We start from the raw sequence: 27,872 nt of genomic DNA on the forward strand, positions 1-27,872 counted from the left end.
GAAAAATCTACAATAATACAATTGGGCCATATTTCAGATTAGTGCCCTTGGCGAGAACCCTGGGGAGCCTGGCAAAGGAGACGAGCATATGTTAATTATCAATAATTGACTTCTTGGCAAATAGCAAAGTGAGAATTTCACACACCACCATGTTTAATTTTTAAATGGTACTCTTATCACTCTCTTACATGATACTTCATGTTTTGTAATGTTTAGTAATATAGCAAGCATATGTAATATTCCCTCCATACACACAAATATACAGTACAACATTACATTCTTCCCACTGACAAAGCCTTCATGCCCCTGAACAAATTAAATATTGCAGAAAACCACAAAAGACAGCAACAGTTTTATACTGACCATTCCTCTCAGGTTCTTTTGTTATACTTCCAATACAAAGACAAAATAACTTGATTAGACTTGCACAAGGACCTTCATCTTTCCTTGAATGATTCCACGGAAAGAAAGAACAACAAGATGTTCAATTATTGTCTTATTTGCCTCGCAACATTGTGTTCATTATTACCCATAGTCAACAGAGTTATTAACCTGAGCTAAACTTAATTTGGTCAGTCTTTGGAGCATGTATGAGGAAAGACACACACTCATGCACCCAATTGTTCCCTTCAAGTGAACATTATGATTCTTTAAGAACCCGAAGAAACCATGTAGGTGAGTGATTTAATGTCTTCTTTTTTTTTTTTTTTTTTACATCCGATCACTGTGAACAAGCAATAAGACTACTTACTATATGTGTGTTTATAATCAGAAACTGCTTGTATTTTAGGCCAAAACACAGAGAAGCACAAAACCCATGACCTATGAGCATGATAAAATAAACTTTTTTAAAAATGTAGAAGTCAAACCCACCAATCTTTACTGTCTGTTGGCAAAATGCTAAATGTAATTGGATGGTTTATAATTGTATGCAGGGGTTAAATTGGGATTTTGGAGGTGGAGGAACCCGAACACCACCTCCAAGTCCTCCAAAGCCATTCCAGACAGCTCTGCCCAATTTATCTTGTATGAATGTATGTGCAGGCATGTTATTAGTGGCTTTAGGTCTGATTATTGCTGTGCATGATTGTGTAACATCTAAAGAATATGATTTTATCGGACCATGTATGTTGTAAGCACTGTTCTTCCATAGTTGACACACATTTCAGGAATGACAGCTTTCCCAGAAGAATAAAGGTTTGTTCTAGAGGGGGAAAGGGCAGTTCTTTACCTTGTTTAGTTATTTTTGTAGTAATATCTTTTAGATATAGCATTATGTTGACTTCTGTATATAGTCTTAATTGTCTCTTTAGAGTGTCATGCCAATAGTAGTTTTAGACAATGGCATATTGACTGTAATTCTATAACTGTAATGGCATTTCATCCAAAGAGGATTTTATTTAAGAGAGCACAGGGGAATCAGTTTATCTGGGGTCGATTATTATTCTGCCGGCATATGCATTGCCCCAATCGATGGTCTGTCGATCGATTGCGAGTCCTTGTTGCTGTGCAAGCCCCAGGGGGTCCCTATTAGCACCTGCTGGTAGATGCTGGAACTACACCACCCGATGGTAAAAAGCATATTTCTCCATAGACAGCCATTCAAATGTAGCCGTGTTTTCTGACGAAAAAAAAAAATCCAAGAAAAATGTCAACTTGAATTATTTCATTACATTATAGCACATCGTCATCCGGTGACGGATTGTTTTTGAAGGACTCTTAAAAGCGTGAAATTGATTTATATTTTTTCCCTATCTATTCCCGTTGACGAGTGCTTAGTCACGTGACACCTTGAGCGCCCATGTGCAAAGATGGCAGCCTGTTTCGCTCGCTTTCTGGGAACCCTGCGCTAGCTGAGCACAGTCATAGAGATGAACGGGGATGCTAACGGATAGCTCTCTCTCCAGGTATTTTATAGCTCCATGGCAAGCCCACGGACGCGAACACTAAAAACACACACACACACACACACACACAGCGCGGCGCCACTGTTTATTTAGAATAAAAGTTGTTGAGATATAAATAAAATAATAGTGAGGGGTTTCATAAAACATATGGAAATTATGTAAAAAAAAATTACATTTTAAATTTTAATACGACTAATATACATTTTAAAAATCTGTTAAATTCTCTCTTTTTTGTATTTATTTATTTTATTGCTTTAATCAATATAACATGACAGTCAAACCAACTGAAAGCATAAGAAATAAACTAAAAGAAAAAAATACTTACAAAAAGGTTTATCGACAATATCCAGAATACAAAAGGCTATAAATTATACAATATACAATGCATATAATATTAAGATTCAAAAGGGAATATTCAAGGCTTTATAAAGGTTAATACTCTTTAGCGCTTTACTGTTAGTTTTTTTGCTCCTGTTAACATATTAAGGTAATACCTCTATTTTGAAATGTGTGAAATTCTGTTAAATTCTTCTCGTGAATAAAATATCGCGAAATTTACGAACCCCATAGTGGCCAAGGTGTCGCTCTTGAAAATTATTTTTTTGCGGTGACGTTGCTACGTAATCTTCCTGGACTGTCCAATCACAGTGTTAAATTAATATTCATGATTACCAGCTGACTGGCGCCCGCTGGCCAACGTCTGCCTTTTAGCCAATCAGATAGGCCTACTGAGCTAGCGTCCCGTTACGTGATTAATATTCATTAGTTTAACCTTCACCATAGTAGGATTTGCATTTTAGCGGATTAGCGGTTTGTTGTGTCCGGTCCGGGGCGCTGTTGGGCTTGCTTTTACGGTTCGGAGCCCGCTGCTTTTTGGAGGCATATTCTGTCTTTCATGACTTTCTCCCCCGATCCGCAGTGTTTGCTCAGCGTCTGCCAGAGTGGACGTGCTCTATCATGGCCGTCTGAATCGCGATCGGATTGCAGTCTGATCTCCTTTCCCCCCTTTTTCCCGACACTGGGATTTAATTATCTGCCCTATCGCTTTGGAAATCGTTTCTTTGGAAATATTACTCCATTTGTGCCAATGTTAAAACATGCAGCCTCCGCCAAGAAAGGTAAGAAATCCTCTTTGGAAGAAACGGGTTCTTTAAATGAAGAAAAAAAAAGACGCGTGAAATCAGTTATTTGCAACATTGTTGCATTGTCCCGAAGTTGCAACTTTGCATCCAGTCGCCGTTTGTTTAGATACAATGTATCGGTTTTTCCGATTGTAGCAGAAACTGTTGTAGCAGACTTTTCTCGTAGAGTTCTGTTTTTATTGTTTTTAAAGCCACAGCAGCGAGGAATAGTCGTGAAAGCCAGCACACATTTACTTGACACGGTGAGGGAGTGTTTTTTTTTTTTTTTTTGGACAGATCTGTCCTCGGATAACGGTAAAAGCCACGCAGCCACGAGTCGGTTGTTTTGTGTATTTGTGTGGTGCTTCTTTCACACTGATCCGAATCAACTGGACCCGATCACACAATGCTTTTAACATCTATACTGATGTCTGATCACACCTTGCTTTAGTGACTCCAAATGTCATGCATATATTGAAAGCATATGTGATATTATTAAAGCGAACGTGAGTTTTTAGATAATGAAAGATGTGTTTTACTGTAAACACTCAAAGATGACAGCAGGGGTGTTGGGTTTCAAACTCAAGTCCCACAGGCTATATGAAGGAATGTGAAATAACCATGCACAAACACCCTCTATTGTTATGATTCGTGCAATTGTTTTTTTTTTTTTTTTTTTTTAAATATATATAGCATCAATGCATTGGATTATACATTAGTCAATATAAAATCCATAAGGATGACGTCTTGAGTTTTATGCAATTGCTTTGTCTAAAGAAGAGGGGGAAAGCAGATAGCATGTAGCATAGGTTTACCCCTCATTTATGCTATTATTATTCTCAATACGATGTTTTAAAAGCAAAGATTAACATGGTTATGCACGAATCTTTGATCACAAAGCTATCTTAAATGTTCTTCAAAACAAGAATATAATAATTGCAAAATTTCCCCACAAAATTCAAATCAGTTCATTTCAATAGAAGATAGTGGTAAATATTACAGAGGTACCTGGTGCATCAGTCATGTTGAGTATTTAAAAAAAACACAATGACATATATGACAGTCATATAAAATTATGAGTAAGGCTTAAAGGTAAAATCACACCTTGAATGCTTAAAAATGGCTTTTAAAAATCTGTCCACTGTAGTGGACACCATGCAATGGAGGCTTAAACAAAGAGGTAACTATTATTCATTTGGTGTGGTTGTTGTCTCACGGACAATGTTTCTTTTCATTTAAATCCACCATAAATTATGTTAAGCGTATTCTATTGATATCTAGGACGGCTAGTGTGAATAATTAGGTGATCTTTGTATGATTCAGAAAGATTAAATCGTGCAGGTACTGTTAAGACGGTGTGTATCGCATCAACTGTACTTTCCAAACCAAATATATCGTCTGATCATATATATCCACATGTTAGCTAGCAGTGTGGACATTTCCATAGAGATATCATTACATGATGATACACTTTTGTTTCCTTATGACGCACATGCACAAGGCCAGTGTAAGTGTTTCCTGTATCCAGAGTAATAATGTATCACCTGTACATTTCAAAGTGTTGATGAGAGCCGTGCAGCCAGCTGTCATACTGGGTGTTATTGTGCAACTTTAACATTGTATCATGCTGTCTATGCTGGTAGCGTGGGGTGCTTGGCTGCTTTCTGGCTATTTTGTTTTTCCATTCTCCTTGGCTTTAACCTTTAGGGAGTTGTTACAGAGCCAATTATCTCCTCACCTGCCAAGTAGAGAGCTTTTGTTTTAATTAACAATTTCTCCCCAGATATTAGTCAACCTGCCCGGGCTCATTGGCCCGGTCCCTTTGGGTTTTCTCAGCCATGTAGTGCTGCTGAGTGTTGCATCGTTACAAAGTTCTTAACCCCAAACATCAAGTTATGTGTCTTCTATCCGGGGCCATGACCATCATAGACTTATTCAGACAATATTCAGATTTGTGGTTGAACAGAATGGGTTTTTTGATTCTTAGATATCAATTCTCACATTTGTTGCACCCCAGTCTTAAAGGAATATTCTGAGTTCAATACAAGTTAAGCTCAATCGACAGTATTTGTGGCATAATGTTGATTACCGCAAAAAAATAACTGCGCCCCTCATGGTTACAGAGAGGCACTTACAATGGAACTGAATGGGGCCAATTTTTGGAGGGTTTAAAGGCAGAAATGTGAAGCTTATAATTTTACAAAAGCACTTACATGAATTCTTCTGTTAAAACGTGTGTATTATTTGAGCTTTAAAGTTGTTTAAATGATCGTTTAGGGGTTTACAGCATCATGGCAACGAAGTTATAAAATTGGATATCACTTTACAAAGAAAAGGTTAGTAAGTGATTTATCAAACTAAAATCATGTTAAAACACACTGTTTACGTCTTGTGGCTATACTTTTGAAACAGCGTGTATTTGAACGTTTACGTATTGGCCCCCATTCACTTTCATTGTAAGTGCCTCACTGTAACCCAGATTTTTGCTTTTTTTTTTTTTTTTTTAAAGAAAAGGACGGATGAGTTAAAATTACTTTTTGTGTTAATCAACATTATGCCACAAATGCTGTCGATTGAGCTTGACTAAACTTGTACTGAACCGGGAATATTTCTTTAAGCGTAATGCACACTACATGACTCAAGCTCATCTCCTTTGATGTTTTGAGTCGGCGACTGGTCTACAATGAGAAGTCCCAGATCTCACGACCAAAAGTGTAGTGTAGTGTCATGTAGTGTGCGCACTCTTGCGACAAGCCACGACAAGTCGCAGACGCAACAATGGATATCAAAACAGCTTGATATCTACACTAGATGTCTTGTCGTCAGGTGTGTGCACTGTCCCGATAAGCGAGAGACCGACAGTGAGTCACAGCCAATGAAATATAGAGAGAGCGCAAAAGGAGGGCGAGGTATTGGAAAGCAGGAGACAAAGAATAATTAGGAAAAAGAAAATCTCCCTACCCACTGTTTTTTCAGATATTTTTCTTTGCAAATAAGCGCAAAAAAAATGGGCGAGAGCTGTTCTTTCATATTTGTTTACATGTTATCAACAATAAACTGTGCAAGTTTGTGAATGAATTTCGTTGTTGTAATTTTAATATGTGATCTGTTTGAAATGGGACGATGCTAAAGACCGCAGTTAATACAGCAGGTTTTATGCCGGTTACTTAGAGATTTAAAGGGAAATAAGCATATGATTGGAAAATTTTAAAAAGGGAGTGCATAAACATGCACAATAGGGACACCGATATTAGAAGTTACACACATTGGAAGGTCAGTTACAGGTACTGCACTAAAATAACTCTTCAATAAACCTCATGTTTGTGTATAATTAATTGTGCACTCAGTAATTTGTTCCTCATTAAAAAAAGTTTAACTCTCAAGACATGAATTGTAATGTTGCAATATATGTTGGAAATCATGACCACTCATATTAAAATAAAGACTCCAGTCATATCAGTAACCTTATAAAAAAAAAAAAAAAATTTTTTTTTTCACCCAATTTGGAATGCCCAATTCCCAGTCCGCTTTTAAGTCCTCGTGGTCACGTAGTGATTCGCCTCAATCCAGGTGGCGGAGGACGAATCCCAGTTGCCTCCGCGTCTGAGACCATAAACCCGCGCATCTTATCACGTGGCTTGTTGAGCACGTTGCCATGGAGACATAGCGCGTGTGGAGGCTTCACACCATCCACCGCGGCAACCACGCTCAACTCACCACGCGCCCCACCGAGAACGAACCTCATTATAGCGATCACGAGGAGGTTTCCCCATGTGACTCTACCCTCCCTAGCAACCGGGCCAATTTGGTTGCTTAGGAGACCTGGCTGGATATAAAAGTTGTTTTATTCTGCATGGAGAGGGTCCACACGTAGGGGCTGCCATTTTAGAATCACATGACCAGCCGAATACTACTCTCTTAATCACAGTAATCTTTCTGTTATTTGACACTTTCACTCATTGATTAAAGTAATCATGGCTGACTGTGAATGCTAAATTTCTACAATGGCTTCTGAAACTGAAATTTATTTTAAATGATGCTGCATCCAAGCCACTAGGTGTCAGTGTAAGTCCAAGATGACACAAAGATAAAAGTTACTGAGTGCACCTTGAAGAGAAAATGTACTCCGGTTTTTAGCGCTTTCTTTTATATTTTTGTGATTTATTATTATTTAGTAAAACAAAGACGTAATAATTTATGTTTGTTCTCATGAAATCAGAGGCTCTACCCTCAAAATACAAAAACAAGTGGTCGGTGATATCTCACTTGTGCAAAAGTGATTGGATCACCCAAACACATCTTAATACCAGGAGTACACATGGTCTCAGTCAGGGACGAATGGTCATGTAGTTAAAACACCCAGTCTGCGATCTGTCCTGTAGTGTGCGCATCAAGACTGCGAGTCTCAGGAAGCCGACTGAAAGTCATTTAGTGTGCGTTTGGCTTTACTGTAAATGCGTTTTTTTGCTTTTTAAAAAGGGGCAGAGGTACGGGTCTAAATAATTTTTTTTATTGTACAAATGCTGTTGTTTGAGATTAACTTGCTTTGAAACCAGAACATTCCTTTAAATTTGTGACTGTGACCATGTTAAATTCTTTAGTACCAAAGATCAGATTTTCTTGCTTCCATTGAAGCACACACAATGCTCTGGAATATTCTCCTATCATTCTGGGAAAACATGGATCATGTTTTATGCCAGCATGAGTGCATGCTGCCATTAAAGCAAAACATGGACGTATCAAACACTAAGACATTCTGTTGTGCTGATTTTTAATAAAATATTTTTTATTAAATTAGAAAAGAAAGTATGCAACATAGACCCCTCCAGGACATAAAGGGTACCAGGTGTTAACCATCACCTGGTTCCTTTCTTTTTGTCCCTTAAACCCTGGGTATACTTCTAATTTGACGCGAAGGCTTTGTACAGTCGAACGCAAGCCTGTCAAAGTACACTCCATTTGACTGTGCGCGCATACACAGGCGGCTGGCGCATGCATGCTACGACTGCTATAAGACGGTGGACAATTTCTCTTCAGGAGTTTAGACCCATAAAGGTGTCTTTATATTCCTTCAGACTCGAGTTACACAAATGCAGGTATCTCCTGACCTCCTCACACTCACACTCTTGACATGCATATCTACTGTTGTTGTTTTTACCTTCATCTCCTGATGTTTAGTGCTTATTCGTGACAGCAACGGCCAAATGTGTGTTTTGCCACCTTGTGGAACCAGTAATTAGTGCCGATAATTCCAGGCGCATGCGCATTCTGTGCATTCAAAATATGCGTCACGGGTCCTGTACGCGGATGCTCAGCGTTCGCGTCTGACCGAAGTGTGCTTTGGGCATTAAACAGATTCAAACCGTTTAAACGGATCTTTTGGGTGTATACAGCTTGCTTATGTATGCAACTCACTGCAGACAAACCTAAAATAGGAGATTTTGCTCATGTTGCTGGTATGAGTGTCATTTGGTTCTTGATAAGGTGCAGTCTAGATCAGGCCTGAGATCAGTGCACTCCACCCTTTATGGTTTAGACCAATAGAGAACCATAAGAATAGTTTAATTATTCTCATAACAATGGAGTGCCATTGAAATTTTTCAGTGAAAGAATAGATCAACAATTTATGTCTTTCCGTTGCTGTTAGCAGAAATGTTTCTGTTGTTGTTAATAAAGTTTGTGAACTTGTCGTTCTGGCTCTTATCGATGAAGCTTGGAACTTTTTGGAAACAAAATAATAAGCTTGTGTGGGACTGAGTGTGTTCTTGTGTGTTGAAATGGCATGCATCATCCTCTTCTTTGGCTCTAATGATGTCGTTTGCCCCTTAGGTGAAAGTGACACAGGAACTGAAGAACACGCACACGGAGCAGCTCGGCAGGCTGCATTTAAAACACCAGGCAGAATGTGATTTATTGGAAGATATGAGGTAAGCCGTTATACAACACACTAACATACTCTTATGGCCACAAAAGCATGAGGAAAAATGTAATGGAACTGAAGACTGAAATGAGGGGCCACAGAGAAGGGGAGAAGAGAGAGAATATTCCCTCTCCGATCGCAGGACTGGGATGTGACGAAGGCATTTCCTCTGGACTTCCTGCTCGCGGGCCAGTCGTTTCCCACAGCTGGAAGTCATAACTGTGCTACTCTTCTCTTTTTCCTGTTTGTCTCTCTCTCTCTGTCTGTCCTCCTTTAAAAGGGATTGAGGGCTGTTACATATCGGTGTGCATTTTATATCAGGATCGAAGGTGAAAATGTACAGTATTTGAATTTCTTAAAGGAAAGGTTTATGTCTTAGAGGGTGTAACTGGTGTTGCCATTTCTTTTGCATTTCTCCTCTAGTTTAAATCACTTTTTTGGCTTTACCAGTTCATTTAAAATGGTCCTGTGGTGTGACATGATTTTTTTTACATTGATATATTTACATTTACATTTTTCTCAATTGATATGTGGTCATGAAAGCAAGACATGTCAACTTTCAAGAAGTATTTCATGTCTTCTACCCGGGATTTGTTAAAACCTGTGTGTTTGAACACAGAATTTATGTACTTGTGTATATGTGTGTGTTTGTACATGTTTCTGCGTGTTTTAGAAGATATTTGACAGTGGCACACCCTCGCTAGGGAGCTAAAGATGAAAAATGCAGTGCAATCACAATTTTGTGTGGAGGTTATTCTGGTGTGTGTGTGACAGGGAAAAGAAGCTTGTTTGTGTCCAAAGAAATGAGGGTAGTCATTTTTAGACATGTGCAAAACTACATATTTCAGAATCAGCTCATTGGTGGATGTCTGATGACTAGTCGATCTTAAAAGTGCACGATTATTACTTTGTTTTACTCGAGAATCCCATGAAGTTGTACACTTTCGCAAAATAAATTAATCATTGTTGACTGTCAATCAACAGTGCAGGAATATTGTAATATGCCACAGTGTTACACTTTTAGATAGAAATCAACCAACAAATAGCTTACTTGTACATGACTCTGTATATTAAGCCAATATATGAGAAAATGTGAACATTGAATAAGTGACACATCAGCTTTAATTTCAGTAGTCTGCTCATACCTGCCATTTGGAGACAAACATCAGTGCATACAAATAATGGAGCCGTTCTGTCTGCGTTTGCGTTTAGCATTGCATCTTAACACAGAAAAGCGAGCAGCACACTTTAATAGCTTTACACCTCACGGCCAAAGACCTTCTGCTGGTATTTCTGCTGTCCTTGACTACAAGCAGTAAGACATGAAAGTAAGTCACTCCGTGAGTCGTCTAACCATCTGGAATATTGCAGAATCTGCATTTCCTTTCCTGTTTCTAGAGATGATGTCAGACATGATGTCCCATCAACAACCTTACTCAGGGTAGGCACCATATCAACATGATCTCATAACAATTATGTGACTTTGACAATTACGTGCGCTTATGTTGTGTCCTTCCTTTGTATAAAAGCGTCTGCTAAATTAAATGTGACTGTGCTGTCATTTTTGAGAAGTTATATTACGCACTAAATTACTTTTTTTTCACTGTCTCTGGCTCTCTATCTGTAAAGCTCAGTTTTCTGTGCTGCCCCTTTAAGACTTCAATACGCGCCCACTCTGTTATGATTGGTTAATATTTTTGAAGCGCAAACATTAAATATGTGACATGGGGCATCCTGATGCGCTTATTTCTGCAAACAAAACATGGGACATTGTGGGTAAAACGAGACGCAGCCACTATACTACACAACTGTCTTTCGTTGCATTCCATGCTACATTTCTTCTTATATTATAAAATAACTATCTCTCACATCAAAAGTTTGTGAGAAAGTGTGCATTTCCTTGGAAAGTATCCGTGTAAAAATCACAATCTGTTCCGCATTGGAGTCCTGATCATGGTTTATTTTGTGATTAAAAAACGGCTGACAATACAATTCCTTTCATATCAAACAAATACAGACAGAAACATTAGTATTAAATTTGTTACTCACTGTGTCGTGTCCAATGTTGCTAGTTCAGCTACATCTTTCTAAGTTTCTTTACAAAGTCTGAATCACAATAGTTCTCAAAAGAATCCTTAGAGAAATGCGCCGACCAAACCATATAATCCACATTGACGAGTTCAGGAACAAAAACAAATGTTGTCATCCTTCAAAAGTCTATGCGGAGATGCAACATTTCCGCAGCCAGGAATGTCCCAACATTTTCTACGCTTCGCTGGTATTGCAGTCTCTTTGTTAGTTCAATAACAACTACAGCAATAGTTCCTCTGTGTATAGGAATGGCTGTACAGTGCATCCGGAAAGTATTCACAGGGCTTCACTTTTTTCACATTTTGTTATGTTACAGCCTTATTCCAAAATTGATTAAATTCATTATTTTCCTCAAAATTCTACAAACAATACCCCATAATGACAACGTGAAAGAAGTTTGTTTGAAATCTTTGCAAATTTATTAAAAATATAAATTAAAAAAAAAATCACATGTACATAAGTATTCACAGAATTTGCTCAGTACTTTGTTGAAGCACCTTTGGCACCAATTACAGCCTCAAGTCTTTTTGAGTATGATGCTACAAGCTTGGCACACATATTTTTGGGCAGTTTCTCCCATTCTTCTTTGCAGGACCTCTCAAGCTCAATCAGGTTGGATGGGGAGCGTCGTTGCACAGCCATTTTCAGATCTCTCCAGAGATGTTCAATCGGGTTCAAGTCTGGGCTCTGGCTGGGCCACTCAAGGACATTCACAGAGTTGTCCCGGAGCCACTCCTTTGTTATCTTGGCTGTGTGCTTAGGGTCGTTGTACTGTTGGAAGATGAACCTTCACCCCAGTCTGAGGTCCAGAGCGCTCTGGAGCAGGTTTTCATCAAGGATGTCTCTGTACATTGCTGCATTCATCTTTCCCTCGATCCTGACTAGTCTCCCAGTTCCTGCCGCTGAAAAACATCCCCACAGCATGATGCTGCCACCACCATGCTTCACTGTAGGGATGGTATTGGCCAGGTGATAAGCGGTGCCTGGTTTCTTCCAGACATGATGCTTGCCATTCAGGCCAAAGAGTTCAATCTTTGTTTCTCATGGTCTGAGAGTCCTTCAGGTGCCTTTTGTCAAACTCCAGGCGGGCTGTCATGTGTCTTTTACTGAGGAGTGGCTTCCGTCTGGCCACTTTACCATATAGGCCTGATTGGTGGAGTGCTGCAGAGATGGTTGTTCTTCTGGAAGGTTCTCCTCTCTCCACAGAGAAATGCTGGAACTCTGTCACCTCCCTGACTAAGGCCCTTCACCCCCGATCGCTCAGTTTGGCCGGGCAGCCAGCTCTAAGAAGAGTCCTGGTGGTTCCATACTTCTTCCATTTATGGATGATGGAGGCCACTGTGCTCATTGGGACCTTCAGTGCTGCAGAAATTTTTCTGTACCCTTCCCCAGATCTGTGCCTCGATACAATCCTGTCTCGGAGGTCTACAGACAATTCCTTGGACTTCATGGCTTGGTTTGTGCCCTGACATGCACTGTTAACTGTGGGACCTTATATAGACAGGTGTGTGCCTTTCCAAATCATGTCCAATCAACTGAATTTACCACAGGTGGACTCCGATCAAGTTGTAGAAACATCTCATGGATGATCAGTGGAAACAGGATGCATTTGAGCTCAATTTTGAGTGTCATGGTAAAGGCTGTGAATACTTACGTACATGTGATTTTTTTTATTTTATTTTTATTTTTTTTTCTTCGTTTTTTATTTTTAATAAATTTGCAAAGATTTCAAATAAATTGTTTGTAGAATTTTGAGGAAAATAATGAATTTAATCCATTTTGGAATAAGGCTGTAACATAATAAAATGTGGAGAAAGTGAAGCGCTGTGAATACTTTCCGGATGCACTGTACCTGTTCAGCTCTCTCCTTGTCACTCACACGAGCTCCGCACCAGTGGGCGGGAAAAACAGACGATGATGTAAATGGAGGCGTTGATGTCATGCCGTCTTGGAGGCGGTCATACATTAATGATAAATATATGGTTGTAGAGAAAGAAGCCTCTTTGAAGCTTATTGTCATTAAATCCTCTTTTTGGACTGAAGAGTTCTGAAACATACTGTATGTTTTATAGTACAAGGAACTCTTATGTCAAAACATCAAGAACATTTTTATTCCTCATGACATGACCCTTTAAAGGTATCGTAGCAGTTCATAGGTGAAATGTCCATTGTGTGGTGCTAAAAGCGAATTAAATGTTCTCTCTAACCAATTAATTTAAGGTTAATGTTCTGTTGAGTTTTATATCAACAAAACCTACCTCCCTTCCCTTAACCTTAAACCTAAACCTAGTCGAAAGTGTCATAAAGCAAACATAACATGAAAAACGTAATTGCTGAAGCAACCACGTCAGTTTGTGTTGCGTTGACACTTTCGACAACGTGTTGACTTGCGTTCATTCAGGTGTCCTACCTTGGAACTTTGGATCGCAAATGCAATGCTCTATCAGTGGAGCTACTGCAAAATTTGATCAAAAGCCTGTACATTTAGTTGATTACATAATCTAAACTTTAAAATGTGCCGCCTTACAAGTGTTTAGATGTCATAAGATAGTATTGTGTGAGGAACAGGGAAATTATTATTTTTTTAACTGATAATCTGCCCTTGTACTCCTGATTTGTATGAAAAGCAGTTAACGTCGTTTTTGTAGTGCCTGGAATGTTAATTTCACCAGGAAACTGTGTGTGATGTAATTAATTCCATGTTAAAATACTTTTAACTACATTTGTTTCACCCAAATCTTGAATATTTGGTTCCATCATAGGGTTCAATTGATTTGTTCTTGCGGTTTGTTCTGGTTTTATGTCATATGAGCTTTAGTTAGGCTAGCATGTGGTTAAATTAGCATGTGGCTTCCATCTGTGAAGCAGACTCCATCTCTGTCTTCAAAAAACATCTAAAGACAAATCGTTTTGGTGAGCACTTACACCATACACTCAAAAAATAAAATAAAAACTGTTGTTACACTCTAATCTCTGTCTTGGATAGTACTTTTTTGATGCAACTGAAACTGTAATGCAGCACTTTTTATGCTACTGTCTCCTTAAGATGAATCGCTGCCCTTATAAAAAATCTAAACTAGACATAAACTTGCCGCAAATTTTCCGCTCGTTATTTTCACATGCAAGTGAACTTATGATTCGCCACAAATGTTTGCCAGAAGTTTGCAGCTCTTCGCCGGTAGTGGTGAACCTCTGGCAAACCTTTGGCAACAATGGACAATTTGCCGTAAATTTTGCACAAAGCTCATTTGCATGTGAAAATTTTCAGTGGCGAATTTGCGGCAAGTTTGCTAAAAATTTGACATGAACTCTCAATTATCGTAAGGGTTATGTTGTATTCATTTTCATTTTGTAAATCGCTTTGGATAAAAGCATCTGCTAAATAAATAAATGTAAATGTTAACAGCAGTATGTTTACACACACTTTAAAAGTTTGATTTCAGTAGAAATAAAAAAGTAACTCATGTTTATAATGTCATGTAAACGCATTAAGCCCCAAGTATGCTTCGGTTTTGACACATATGCTTAGCGTCTGCATACAGTCGAACACAAGCCTCTCAAAGTAAACTTAATTCGACCGTGCGCACTTTTACATGCGGTTGGCTCATGCGCGCTACGACTGAAATGAGATACTGGACTATTTTTCCTCAGGAGTTTAGAAACACAAAGATGTCTTTATAGTCCTTCAGACTCTAGTTATACAAATGCAGGTATCTCCTGACCTCTTCCTGAAGCTCTTGATGTACACATTTACTGTTGTTGTTTCCACATTCATCTCCTGTTTTTAGCAGCGATGACATCTTCTAGCGCTTCTTAGTGAGAGCAATGGCTCAAATGTGAGTGTTGCCACCTTCTGGACCCACTAATTAGTGCAAATAATTTCAGCAGCATGCGTATTCTCGTTCGGGCTGCGTGCGTTCAGTGCTCGAGCATTCTGCTGATGATGAAATTTCCATTCGTGTCTGACTGAAGGATACTTTGGGCTTTAGTCAAACTGAAATCTTAGGGGGCTTTCACACTGGGCACGTTTGCTGTGGTCCTATTCCGAGTGCAGTTGTTCCCGGTGCCCCCCGCAGCGTTGGTCTGGTTTCACACTCACTTGATTCTATCGAACCCCGGTCCATTTGCGTTCATCTTACATCATCACAAACACGCATGGAGAACACAACGCAGCTCATCATACTTTTTGTTTTTTTGTTATTTTGGTGCCATTATGCACAGCAGAGTGAACGACAACTGCATATATGTGCGCTTCATGGCGTAACTCATCAGATTTCTAGGGGAAGGCGGCTTGCTGCTGCTCGCAAACAGCGTTTTTTGAGGAGACAGCTGATTGCAAGGAATTAATTTGCATCTTTGTTTACACTGCACACTTACGCTCGTGTCCAAGGGGAAGTTATCGCCACTGTCATCTCCAATTATACCCTATGTTTATAACCTATAATAGTATTTATATATAGTATTTATAAGGTGTAAGATAGACAGACAGTATTTATTGTGTTGATTGTACTTGTATGTCATTGTGGTGTCATTACTTTTTTGGGACTTTCAGAAATGTGTGAATCCTCGTGTGTTTTCGAAACAAATGATGTCGTCATCGGCTAAAACGCATGCGCAGGGTACTTCCTGAACGAGTGCACACCCGAGTCTGAGTTGCTTTCACATTCACGCGAATCGTGCTACAGTTCCATTGCAACCGAACTCAGACCACCTCCTACAGGTAGTCCCGGGTTCGGTACCGCAGTGCGCTCCCTGGTCCGCATGACAGCTTTCACATTACCAATTTTTCATGCGAACCATGCTCTGTTTCGAACCAAACTGCCAGTGGGAAAGCACCCTTACCAGTCTGATTTAACAGACCAAGATAATGCGATTGTAGCTTGGCTTCGTCCAGCATGTATACACATTAAACTCACCACAATTGGTCTCTGCGTTGCCCTGATTGCTTTGAAAGACAGATGTAACATGTGACAGATGTAATGTCCTTCCTTCAAGTATTTAGTTGCGCATTTTATCACGTGTACTTGGACAGACAAAGACTGTAGCTTGACTTCACAAAAAAATGCTGTATCTTTATTATAATTGCGCATGTAAACGCACTGACTAAAATGTTGCAAGGTTGCTACAGGAAGTCATAAGGTGCATTACATAGGGCACAACGTTTCCGTGATTTGAGGATGAGTTTGTGGTGTTATCTTCTCATTTGATAAGATTGGGAATTCTCTTTCTTTGATTTGGTCCCTCTCTTTTTCTCTTTCTTCTCTGTTCTTTGTTCCTCTCAGACTCTTGCTGACAAACACTTGCGCAAACATTCTCACGGTGGTCTTGCGGGATCAATCGATCTCTCAGCTGCAAAAAAGAGCTCCATTGATTGAGCTTCTCGTCTGAATTTGATCTTCCTGTTTACCTGCTGAAGCACTAATGCGCTGACGCTAATCTCTCATACGCCCATATGACCAGATATATTATATCAAGTGTAACTTCCCCTCAGTCAGTACAGACACACTCGCACATGTCAAATGTATTTGGTGGTGAATAAAGAGTGTAGTTTAGGCAGCGCTGCTGATTGATTTTTACTGGAACACTCGAGTGTGTTTGTTTACGTCTGTCCTCTCTCTTGTTCTCTTTTTTTTTTTTTTTTTCTGTTGCTCATCCATTTGGTGTCAGTTAGGCATTATAAGGCAGTATATGCAGTCCTGCACACTTTACGTTATTTATATGTGAGAGTAATATTAAAATACAGAGTGTGATGTGTTCCAAATGTGTCAAGGCTAGGTTGAACTGTAGAGTGCAACAGTCTGGTTGAAAATCCCTTTCTTTTTCTCCATCGGCTAATCGATTTTTTAACTATGAATTAAACCTTTAAATACAGACCTACCATATGCTCCATGGTTGTTAATCTATGGCATATGCTTCTGCGGAAGCCATAAGTCTGCATTATTTCAACTTAAATAGATTTCCTGGTGAAGAACTACAATACTCTTGTTCCTGAGGCAGACAATCCACCAATCAGAGAATTGTGGCAAAGAAAGCATGCCAAACAAGCCCAGCAGCGACTGCCCACTTCAGTGGAGTCAGTCTCCCTAAACTCTGAAACTACTTGTATACAGTATTTGCAAATATATTTTTTGTCTTTCTGTCCAATTTTCAAATACTTTTTTTCTTCAAATCAAAGTTTGGATAGTCCTTAGGATTGACTCATGGCTTAGAACTCTTTTATAAAGGATTTTATGAAGTCCCTATGGAAAAAATGAATGGGGAAAAATACTTCTAGAACCAAGACAGCTTAAAAAGTGGCTGGGCAATGTTGCACTCTATTAAGAATTAATGGAATACATAGACTATCAATTAATTTCCAACTAAAGCCTTCATCAGCCAACTAACAAAGGACAATGCATCTATGTGAACTTCTGCAGTTAATCCTGGATGAACTTCAAAGACATTAGTCATTAATCTTACAGTTTATACAAAATCTTTGTTTAAACACTTAACACTTACTTAGTTTACTAATTTTAAACCATGACTTGCATTGCACACAAATAACTAATATTGGCATTATATTCATGATGTTTAGACAGAGGGGAGCTGGCTCCCACAGTGAGCCTGGTTTCTTCCAAGGTTATTTTTCTCTATTAACCAACATCTTATGGAGTTTTGTGTTCCTTGCCACAGTCGCCTTCGGCTTGCTCACTGGGGTTCTAAATACAATATTTATTTAATTATTTATTTTTATACACAATTTACAATCATATTTAAACAAACTACACAATGAAGACTTTATAGATATTACAGTTTCATTTTCTGTTAATGCATGATTTTCTGTAAAGCTGCTTTGAAAAAAAAAAATTTTCCAACAAAAGTAATTAAATAGTTATCTATACAGTGACAGTGATATAAAATTACTCGTACCATATGATTTTGGTCATACTGCCCACCCTTAGGCTGAAGTATCCACTTAGCCTATTGACACTTTGGGCTCTCCAGTTCTAACCTGACCTTAACGTCAACATAAGGGGTCCACACACATAGACATCCATCATTGCTTAATGAATGAGCTTTTCTTATAACCACAAATACACCCACACAAACCCTCTGCTCTCAAACGCTTTAATTAAATTGAGTCCGACTGCCTCCACAACATCTTAACGCTAATTTGATCAGAGCGGTATTTAATGAAAAGCCTTTTCATGAAGCTTTTGTGTCCTTAAATGCAAAACCCATCTGCTTGTCACTGATTTCAGAGCAGGCCGAGCTGTGTTCTGTGCCATACATGGATAATAAACATAATTTGGTTTGAGTGTGTGTTTGTAGTTCGTCTGAACAAGCTTAAGAATCATGAATTAGTTCATTGAAAAATTTGAATTCTGTCATCACTTAGTCACCCTAATGTCGTTTCAAACCCCTATGACTATTTTTTTCTGTGAGACTGAAGACTCAAAGGATAAGATTTTGATTGAATAGTGACTTAAATTTCAGGCAAAGCTGTTGTATGGCTTTAGAAGACTTTAGTATGGATTAATTTGATAGTGTTTTGATCTTGATAGCCCCTGGTCAGACAATACTTCCGATGTGTGGAGAAGTATGCATCATGAAAACGTCGTCTTTGTGTTCCACAGAAGAGAAAAGGTATTAAACCGTGAAGAAAACTACACCATGAATCTGGATTATAGCACTTCCCGTTCTCCCCTTCTGACATGTTTTAGGGCATTAGAACAATAGAACTGAGAGGGGCCCAGACATGCCTTGTATCCTAGAGATGATCTGGGGTGTGTGTGAGAGCATTTAGTGTGAAACAAAGCAGATGACGGTGATTTGGGAAGGAAAGCAAAACAGATTTCTGAAGGTTTCACGCAATGCTGAGAAGACCGAGGCATTGGAACTCATGAGAGGAATAAAACGGTTTCAAATATGGAAAGTGAGCCAAGATATGATGCTATAGAGCCTGATGGACATTTTCTGAAGGAGATGAAGGAATTTGAGGAAGTACGTGAGAGAGAGAGAGAGAGAGAGGGAGGTGCTGAACAGGAAGAAAAGGAGAAGACCTTTTAAGCTTGACTGTAGGACGTCCCCCTGGAGGTCACATTCTCATGCTCACTTTATAAGGGAGTCATGTTCACACACACACACATACGCAATGGTTCATAAGTAAGCTCAACCGTGCACATTCATGTATTCTTAAAGAGCTAAAGTGATGCCTGAAACTATTGGAATGAAGCTGTACACTTAATACAGGTCCAGAATACAACGCTGAATCTCACCAAAACATGTCACAGAACATTATATTTTGCAAAAAGAAAATATTCTGTATCATATAATTCCAAATTTGAGAGAGTTTCTCAGCTGAAAGTTTTGATTTTGTTAATACTTTTCTGAAGAATAAATAAATGACATAATGATGAAAGCCAAACTTGTGGACTCGATGAGACATGGAAATAATCTTGATCCATGGCATTTGATGTTTTGGCTTTGATCATCATTTATGTATCTGGTCATCTTTTACCAGTAAAAAAATAAATGAATAAATGGGAAAAAAAAAAAAAAAAAATATATATATATATATATATATATATATATATATATATATATATATATATATATATATATATATATATATATATATTAGTTTTGCTCAAAAGTTTGCATACCCTTGGAGAATTGGTAATATATGTACCATTTTTAAAGAAAACATGAGTGAGCAGGCAAAACACATTTTTTTTATTTCTTATGGGATTCATATTCAACTGTAGGTTATAACAGAATGGCACAATCACAAAACAAAACATGGCAACAAGGAAAAAAATGAAATGACCCCTGTTCAAAAGTCTGCATACCCTTAGTTCTTAATACTGTGTATTGCCCCCTTTAGCATCAATGACAGCATGCAGTCTTTTGTAATAGTTGTCTATGAGGCCCCAAATTCTTGCAGGTGGTATAGCTGCTCATTCGTCTTGGCAAAATGCCTCCAGGTCATGCAAAGTCTTTGGTCATCTTGCATAAACCGCATGTTTGAGATCTCCCCAGAGTGGCTCGATGATATTAAGGTCAGGAGACTGTGATGGCCACTCCAGAACCTTCAACTTTTTCTGCTGTAACCACTGGAGGGTCAACTTGGCCTTGTGCTTAGGGTCATTGTCGTGCTGGAAAGTACAAGAGCATCCCATGCGCAGCTTTCGTGCAGAAGAACGCAAATTGTCTGCCAGTATTTTCTGATAACATGCTGCATTCATCTTGCCATCAATTTTCACAAGATTCCCCGTGCCTTTAGAGCTCACACACCCCCAAAACATCAGTGAGCCACCACCATGCTTCACAGTGGGGATGGTTTTCTTTTCACTATAGGCCTTGTTGACCCCTCTCCAAACATAGCGCTTATGGTTATGACCATAAAGCTCTATTTTGGTCTCGTCACTCCAAATTACAGTGTGCTAGAAGCTATGAGGTGTGTCAGGGTGTTGTCGGGCATATTGTAAACGGGCTTTTTTGTGGCATTGGTGCAGTAAAGTCTTCTTTCTGGCAACTCGACCATGCAGCTCATTTTTGTTCAAGTATCGTCGTATTGTGCTCCTTGAAACAACCACACCGTCTTTTTCCAGAGCAGCCTGTATTTCTCCTGAGGTTACCTGTGGGTTTTTCTTTTTATCCCGAACAATTCTTCTGACAGTTGTGGCTGAAATCTTTCTTGGTCTACCTGACCTTGGCTTGGTATCAAGAGATCCCCGAATTTTCCACTTCTTAATAAGTGACTGAACAGTACTGACTGGTATTTTCAAGGCTTTGGATATCTTTTTATATCCTTCTCCATCTTTATAAAGTTCCATTACCTTGTTACGCAGGTCTTTTGACAGTTCTTTTCTGCTCCCCATGGCTCAGTATCTAGCCTGCTCAGTGCATCCACGTGAGAGCTAACAAACTCATTGACTATTAACACAGACACTAATTGCAATTCAAAAAGCCACAGGTGTGGGAAATTAACCTTTAATTGCCATTTAAACCTGTGTGTGTCAGCTTATGTGTCTGTAACAAGGCCAAACATTCAAGGGTATGTAAACTTTTGATCAGGGCCATTTGGGTGATTTCTGTTATCATTATGATTTAAAAAGGAGCCAAACAACCATGTGATAATAAATGGCTTCATATGATCACTATCCTTAAATAAAAGACAGTTTTTTTTGCATGATCAGTCATATTTTCAAAATCAATGCCAAAATTTCACAATTTCTGCCAGGGTATGCAAACTTTTGAGCACAACTGTATATATATATATGTATGTATGTAAATCTTATTTTAAAATTTCTTATTTTTTTCTTTTCTTTTGATTTTGTGCTAAAATATGACTAATTTTTGACAGGCTTGTGAGATTCCCCCAAAGAGGATATGACAGACACACATGCTCTTGTGCGTCTGTGTTCTGGTAATGGCAGATTACATTGCTTTCACACCCAAACAGTCACTAATTTGAAAAGCAGGAGGTCCAACATAAAGTCTTGACCTCTGTGACCTCTCCCACTCATCTCCAACATTCTTAATTAGGTCGAAATCACCCATCCTGATCCCTATCGATTCCTTTATTTTTCATTCTGTTTCATCTCTCCCTTTCACTTGGTTTCTCCTCTCCTTTGTCTGTCGTGTAGTTGTAGTTCTGTTTTTATTCTCTAGAATTAATGCTCTTTTTCTTTTGCACTTGTTACTTTTGCTTGCTATGTATTAAAGGGGTAGTTCACCCAAAAATTAAAATTGTCAATTTCTCACCCTCATTTGTTGCAAACCATTGTGACTTTCTTTATTCTGATGAACACAAAAGGAGGCTGTTTTCTAGCATGTTTATTGAGAGCACAGCGCTGGTGGGCAGAACGTCCGACTAGAACTTTCTGCAGAAAGTGTTTAGTGTAGGAAACACACATGAACCAGAACTGTGGAATTTGAATGTCTAGAGTCAAGCTGTAAACCCAGGAATCTCCAACAAAACTACAAACACACACACACTTAGCTAAGGTCATTTATCTTACTGACAGAAGTTTCAAGAGAAAGTTTGTTCCTGGAGGTAGTATATTGCACTGTTGAAGGCCATAAATGCTGTTTATGTGAGTGATTTTAAATGTTCAAGGATGAAAGATATATAGAAGACCCAAAGAGTATTTAGACCCATTATGTCTGAATATCATTGCATTAGATAACGGAATATCACAGCGAGTTTCATCTGTGAACAAAGTTGTCTAGTAGTCTAGATCTTTACTCAGAACTAACTTAACCTTTCTGAGACATTTTTGCAATGACTTATTACTTGTGCCAAGGTAATTTCTAGTGGATGTATGACATCAATTCCATTTTCACCAAGTTCACACAGTCCTAGCAGATTAACTATGTTCCACTAACGCTCAACAACCACAAATGCCCCATTTTCACCTTGCATTAGCATGCATTTTCGGTGATCGTATCGCAATCAGATAGCAATTGACCACTTAAAATGCCAGGTGTAATTGCATCCAGAAAGCATTGTCATCGGATTATGATTGGATATGATTCATTATTTAATAATTATAAATAATACAACAGTCATAAACTGGGTAAAATTGCCTATATCCATACAGCTGGTGCAGTGATGTGTGGGTGTGTGGGTGTGTGTGTGTGTGTGTGTGTGTGTGTGTGTGTGTATGTGTATGTATGTGTATGTGTGTGTGTGTGTGTGTGTGTGTGTGTGTGTGTGTATATATATATATAAACATGGTCATAAAGAGATAAAACGAATCCAGAGGTCAGTAAACCTGGATGACGCTGTCTCTGTTTCCAGGAAAGATCATGCGGACTTGATGTTTTATAGTATGATAATATATCATAACCAATCAGCCTCCACTTTTAGTTTTGTATCCAAATGACTCGACTAATAAGCATTAAAGAATGAGATAACAAGAACTAGATTTTTACATTTTGTGAAGAAAACATTAGTTTGCAGCAAATCTCTGATTGATGGATTTTCTCCCATCGGGATCATGGGTAGTTTAATTCTACACCAGATTTTCTGTTAATTTTAATTTTTTTAAATAACACAGACTGATTGTTTCATTAGAAGCAAATACCATTGATTAACAACCTCACTCTGTCTTTAAAGGGGCCATGACATGCCTTTTTTTTTTGTATTTTAAAATATTTCTTAAGGTTCACATATATTAAAAGCTTTTTGCACAAAATTTTTTGTAAAACATTATCTTTTTCCACCCTCATTCTGCCCCTCTGTCCGAAACACTCGGTTTTGGTGCTGCTTCTCCTTTAAGGATTGACATTACACACCCACTGTAATGATTGGCTCTCTGCTCTTGACTGACCTGCTCTCTCATCTTTGCCATCTCACTGCTCTCTGCTACTGGCTGTGGCTGCGGAAGTGAATAAAGGTTAAGTAGGCATTGATGTGTTGTTGTGGAGGCGGCCAGATGCAAATGTCTACCACAGTGTGACATCACAATGTGGAGGAAGTAGAGAGTGAGTGATTTTGGCAACTTGGTTTCAACAAATGCTCTTCTTGCAGTGAGGAGGAAGTTATAAGTTCTAAAACTTACATTATGTTTTTATAGTGCAATGACCTATTATATGTCAAAAGATGAAGAAAATGGTTCCTCATGTCATGACCCCTTTAAAGGTTTAATAGTTATCTTTTTATTACTTCCGGAACAAGACTGAGATTTATTAACATCGAGTTGAAAAAATCATCACATTCACTTGAGGCACCTAAAGAACAAAAAGATGTTTTGTTACAACTGTTTTCAAAACATGAGAATCAAATTATCACATAAGATGCAAGTTGTAATTGCTATGATTTTATGCATTGATTTAATCATTTAACTGCAGTTTAATTTGACTGGGCAAACAAGGTTTCCAAGGATAAGGATAGTTTAGTGACAGACACTTAGATCTGTGAACCATCATTAGACAGCGTCTGCTTCTCAGGCTCAGATATGCTGCTCTGTAATTAGTCACTCTGAGGTCGGGTCTAATTATTGACTTTGACTTGTCTCTTTCCGCATTTTCTGTGAAATATCTCCTCTTCCGTGTCTAGTTTCTTATAATCTCTTTGCTTCCTTCTGTGTCTTTGGGTATATACTCAGAATTACTTACTGCCTACTAGTTTTGAAAGAAGGTAGTTTGTTGAATGTATACTTTCTGTACATATGGAACACCCAGATGACCTACTACATTTGCTAAAATGTGCCTTAAACAACTAGAGCACCCTGCATACTAGGGCTGGATATTGCCTGGCCCCTCACGATACGATACGTTTTGCAATACACGTCATAATTCCATATATTGCAATACATCACGATATCATGATTTGATTCGATTACAAATCAGTTTCATTTTAAATGTTAGATTTCATTGGGCCCTACCTTCCATTTCCAATATGATGAACAAGCCAGCCACGATATCAACTATGATATTTACTTCCTGATTCATTATTAATACAGACTTTTTTTATATACAAAATTTGTTGAATTAAACATGAAACATAGTGAGGTAGCATGCTAGTTTCTAAATTTTACTGTATATAATGTTTCACATTTTACATAGGATGAATTCAAATAAATTTGGGCCACTTTTTGATATTTTACCTGAATTCACCCTAGTATTTTTGGAAAATAGTAGGCAGTATACAGTACACTGTGTGCAGTAAACTTGAACCAATGTGCCAGTTTTCCATGCTGCTTTATTATCATTTTTATGTCACTTTCCCACTAAATTTAAGCCACATATTGTTTTGTTTTTTAACCTATTTGAAAAGTAGTAAGCAGTATACAGTACTGCACATAGAATGTAATTCTCAAAGAATGCAGTTGAGTGTGTGTGTGTGTGTGTGTGTGTGTGTGTGTGTGTGTTGGCTGGCTTATATTATGAACACCATCTTTGGTTGCGTAGGTTGGTGACTTGACACGTCAGTAGACGTGACCTCAGGCCAGGTGACCTCTGACCCCGGCCGTGGTGTTTCCTATCTAGATAAGTAGTGGAAAGCGTTTAACATCTGGAGTTAACATGCCCCACTGTTTGAATACTACTACTTCATGTGGCCGTCCTTCCTGCCTAGTAGCAACCAGTTCATACCACACACATACTGAGGATGTTAACCCTTGACCCTGTGTACATTTTTGCTGTTGCTACTCTTTAGTTGTCAACATCACTTTAATGTCAGCTCATTCATCTTTAATGTGATTTATTTATGTTCCTGTAGCTCAACTGGTAAAGCATGGTGCTAGCAAGACCAAGGTCATAGGTTTGATTCCTAATCGATTTATCGGCCTCTGCGATATATCGGTCGACTGCTACTATGTAGTATGGATAGTATGCAAATTTGGATATAGGCCAGAGAGAGCTAGACAAACTGTCTGTCAATGATTCCATAAAGGATGTATGGTGAGTTTCTATTATGTCATCACGAAATATCATGTTGTGCACTTGGACTGACAGAGAAGGCATTCTAAGCTCTAAGTGGCAGTAAGTGGCGTCTTCAAAGAGCTTTTGAGGGATTTGAGGCATTTATGACTAATGAAATGCTTTAGGTGTGTTCACTGGCTGGTCGACACTCTGAAAGTTAAAAGTAATGAGCAAGCATGTGTGACATACCACAAAAAACCTCTTCCACCCGTAAACTATGCAGCTATGCAAGCATCTCGCCCTGCTTTGATTGTACACTGGGTCTGAGCCACAGAAGGGTCCTGTATATTTGGGAGTATTTCTGCGGGAGGGTCTTGTCTTGTCTTGCATAAGAGCAGTGTCATGGAGTCCACACACACAATCCCATAAATGCTAGTCCACCCGGTGGGAATTGACAGATCCCACTGTAAAATTGTTTTGGGGCAGTTTGAAACGCATGCAATGAGTGATTTGAAATTGAAATCAGAGGGATGAAAAAAGGGATTATGGGAAAAGGAGGGAGTTTGAGTCAGCGGAGGGAGGAAAACAGTGACGTTTATCATCTTTAGTCTTCGTGACTCAGACTTCACTCATTTGTAATGTAATGCAACAACATTGGAAGCAAGAGACTGACAGATGCTTGAATCGTCAGCTGTGTGAATTCCTCGTACTCTCTGAATCAAAAACCAATCTAGTCATACCAGGAAGAGTGTTCAAAACACTCTAGAACTGTTACCTCAGCTGACTCAGAGGTCACTTACCTTAGAGGAACATAAATAACTCTTGAACTTTAAAAAGGATGTACATTTTTCAATGTTCATATTAGGGATGTGCACGAGTAATCGATTAATCAAGTACTCATTCAGCTTTAAATATTCGACTAGTAAAAACACTACTCGAATATTGTAATTTGATTTTCCTTTGTTTTTTCCTGCCATGGACAACAGTGAAACTGCTTCTTCCACCTAAATTTTGCCATTGCAACTCAATGAATTGGTTGGTGCTGTGGATGCATGGTGTTGTTAAAGGAATAGTTAACCCAAAAGAACATGTTGAATTATTTAAAGTGATTGTATTGCTTCAGGAGACATCGAATCTATGTTTGAATGTAAGTTTAAATGAATGTATGTCAGTGTGAGTGCAAATGTTTTTTGTTTTGTTTTTTGTTTTTTTGTCATTTTTGAATCTATATGATGTTGTATATGCATAGTGCTAATTCTTTCCATAAGAATAACAAGTTCAAAGGTTGAAAGTTGAACTTAAATTGTACATTTCAAGTAATCAATTACACGTTTTTTATGTGTTTGAGAACTCAACTACAGAATTACTTGAAATGCCCATCTCTAGTTCAAATACTTTCTTGTATCCCAGCTTCATATGCAAAGACAAATATAAGTAAGCCTTTCATAGGTTGGTTCCCTTGAAAAGTGCAACATTTTCTCCACCAATGGCATTAGTTTGGGGTGGGACTATTGAGCTTTGACTATTTGTTTGTTTGACAAACATCAACCAGAGGGCAATTTTTTTCACCATTGGGCCGAGCGGTTAATGTTGCTGAATAATGTCTTTTGGTACCCATCCGGGCTTGTTAATATGGTTACGATTTCTTTTTCGATTGTGGTGTTGCGAAATCAGGGTTAGGATGAAAATAACTGACAATTGACCAATCGTGAGTCTTCACTAAAGGCAAGGTCACACATACATTCTCACGGCAAAATTCTGCGGGCGAAGATGGTGTGGGCGGACGTTGAACGTTTGTGAAACCAGCAAAAATAAAATTAAGCAGACTTTTTTAATGCTGCACTTTATACTCTGTGAAACTTAAGATTTTTTAAAAACTCACCGCTAAAATGATATCTTTGTCCATTGTGAATTGTCAGAGTAGCTGTGTACGAAGCACCGCCCACAGAGAGGTCACCACCAAACCAATCAACTTCCTATTGGTCAACGTGGCAATTTCGCCTGTCAAACTTCACCAAACTTGAATTTAAGGTGAAATCAGCGTGAGGAAATTCTTTGCCACCGGAAGTCCATCGAGCGAAATTCACGATCAACAATATTTTCACGACTATATTTTGCCGGCGGAATTTTGCCTTGCGAAGGTGTGTGACTGCGCCTTAAAGCCGTTCCACCAGCACGGTCCTTTGTCTTGAGTACGGTTAGCTAACCGGGAACGATTTGTAAATTACCGAACCATGGAAAATGCTAATGTAACTAATACCCACTGTGCTCAGAAACATTTGGCTCGAATGTGGAAAAGCAGCTAAGGTTTATTTTTGCAATTCCGTTTGGTGACACTAGTTGCGCAAAAATATCACGCCTTAAATTTAAATAAATGTAATATGTACATTTCAGTAATTGTGCTGTGATTTTTTTTATTTTTTTTATTTATTTTTTTTAAGTGCCAAAACATACTCTATGCAAGAGTGTGCACACAGA

The 27,872-nt window shown here is 38.6% G+C and overlaps 1 protein-coding gene across 2 annotated transcripts in view; it reads left to right on the forward strand.

The window, feature by feature from the left end:
- The first annotated feature begins 2,755 nt into the window (after window positions 1–2,755).
- Window positions 2,756–27,872, forward strand: part of LOC127456032 (F-BAR and double SH3 domains protein 2) — a 125,396-nt gene continuing 100,279 nt past the window's right edge. Inside the window, exons 1-2 of one of the 2 annotated variants that reach the window (XM_051724315.1) lie at window positions 2,756–3,025; window positions 8,858–8,955. In XM_051724315.1, the coding sequence (XP_051580275.1) occupies window positions 3,005–3,025; window positions 8,858–8,955 (119 nt within the window). In that variant the 5' untranslated portion in view covers window positions 2,756–3,004. The remainder of the gene's footprint in view (window positions 3,026–8,857; window positions 8,956–27,872) is intronic. The other variant, XM_051724316.1, reaches the window with a different exon arrangement.

Source organism: Myxocyprinus asiaticus, chromosome 18 (assembly GCF_019703515.2).
Source record: "Myxocyprinus asiaticus isolate MX2 ecotype Aquarium Trade chromosome 18, UBuf_Myxa_2, whole genome shotgun sequence".
Lineage (NCBI taxonomy): Eukaryota > Metazoa > Chordata > Actinopteri > Cypriniformes > Catostomidae > Myxocyprinus > Myxocyprinus asiaticus.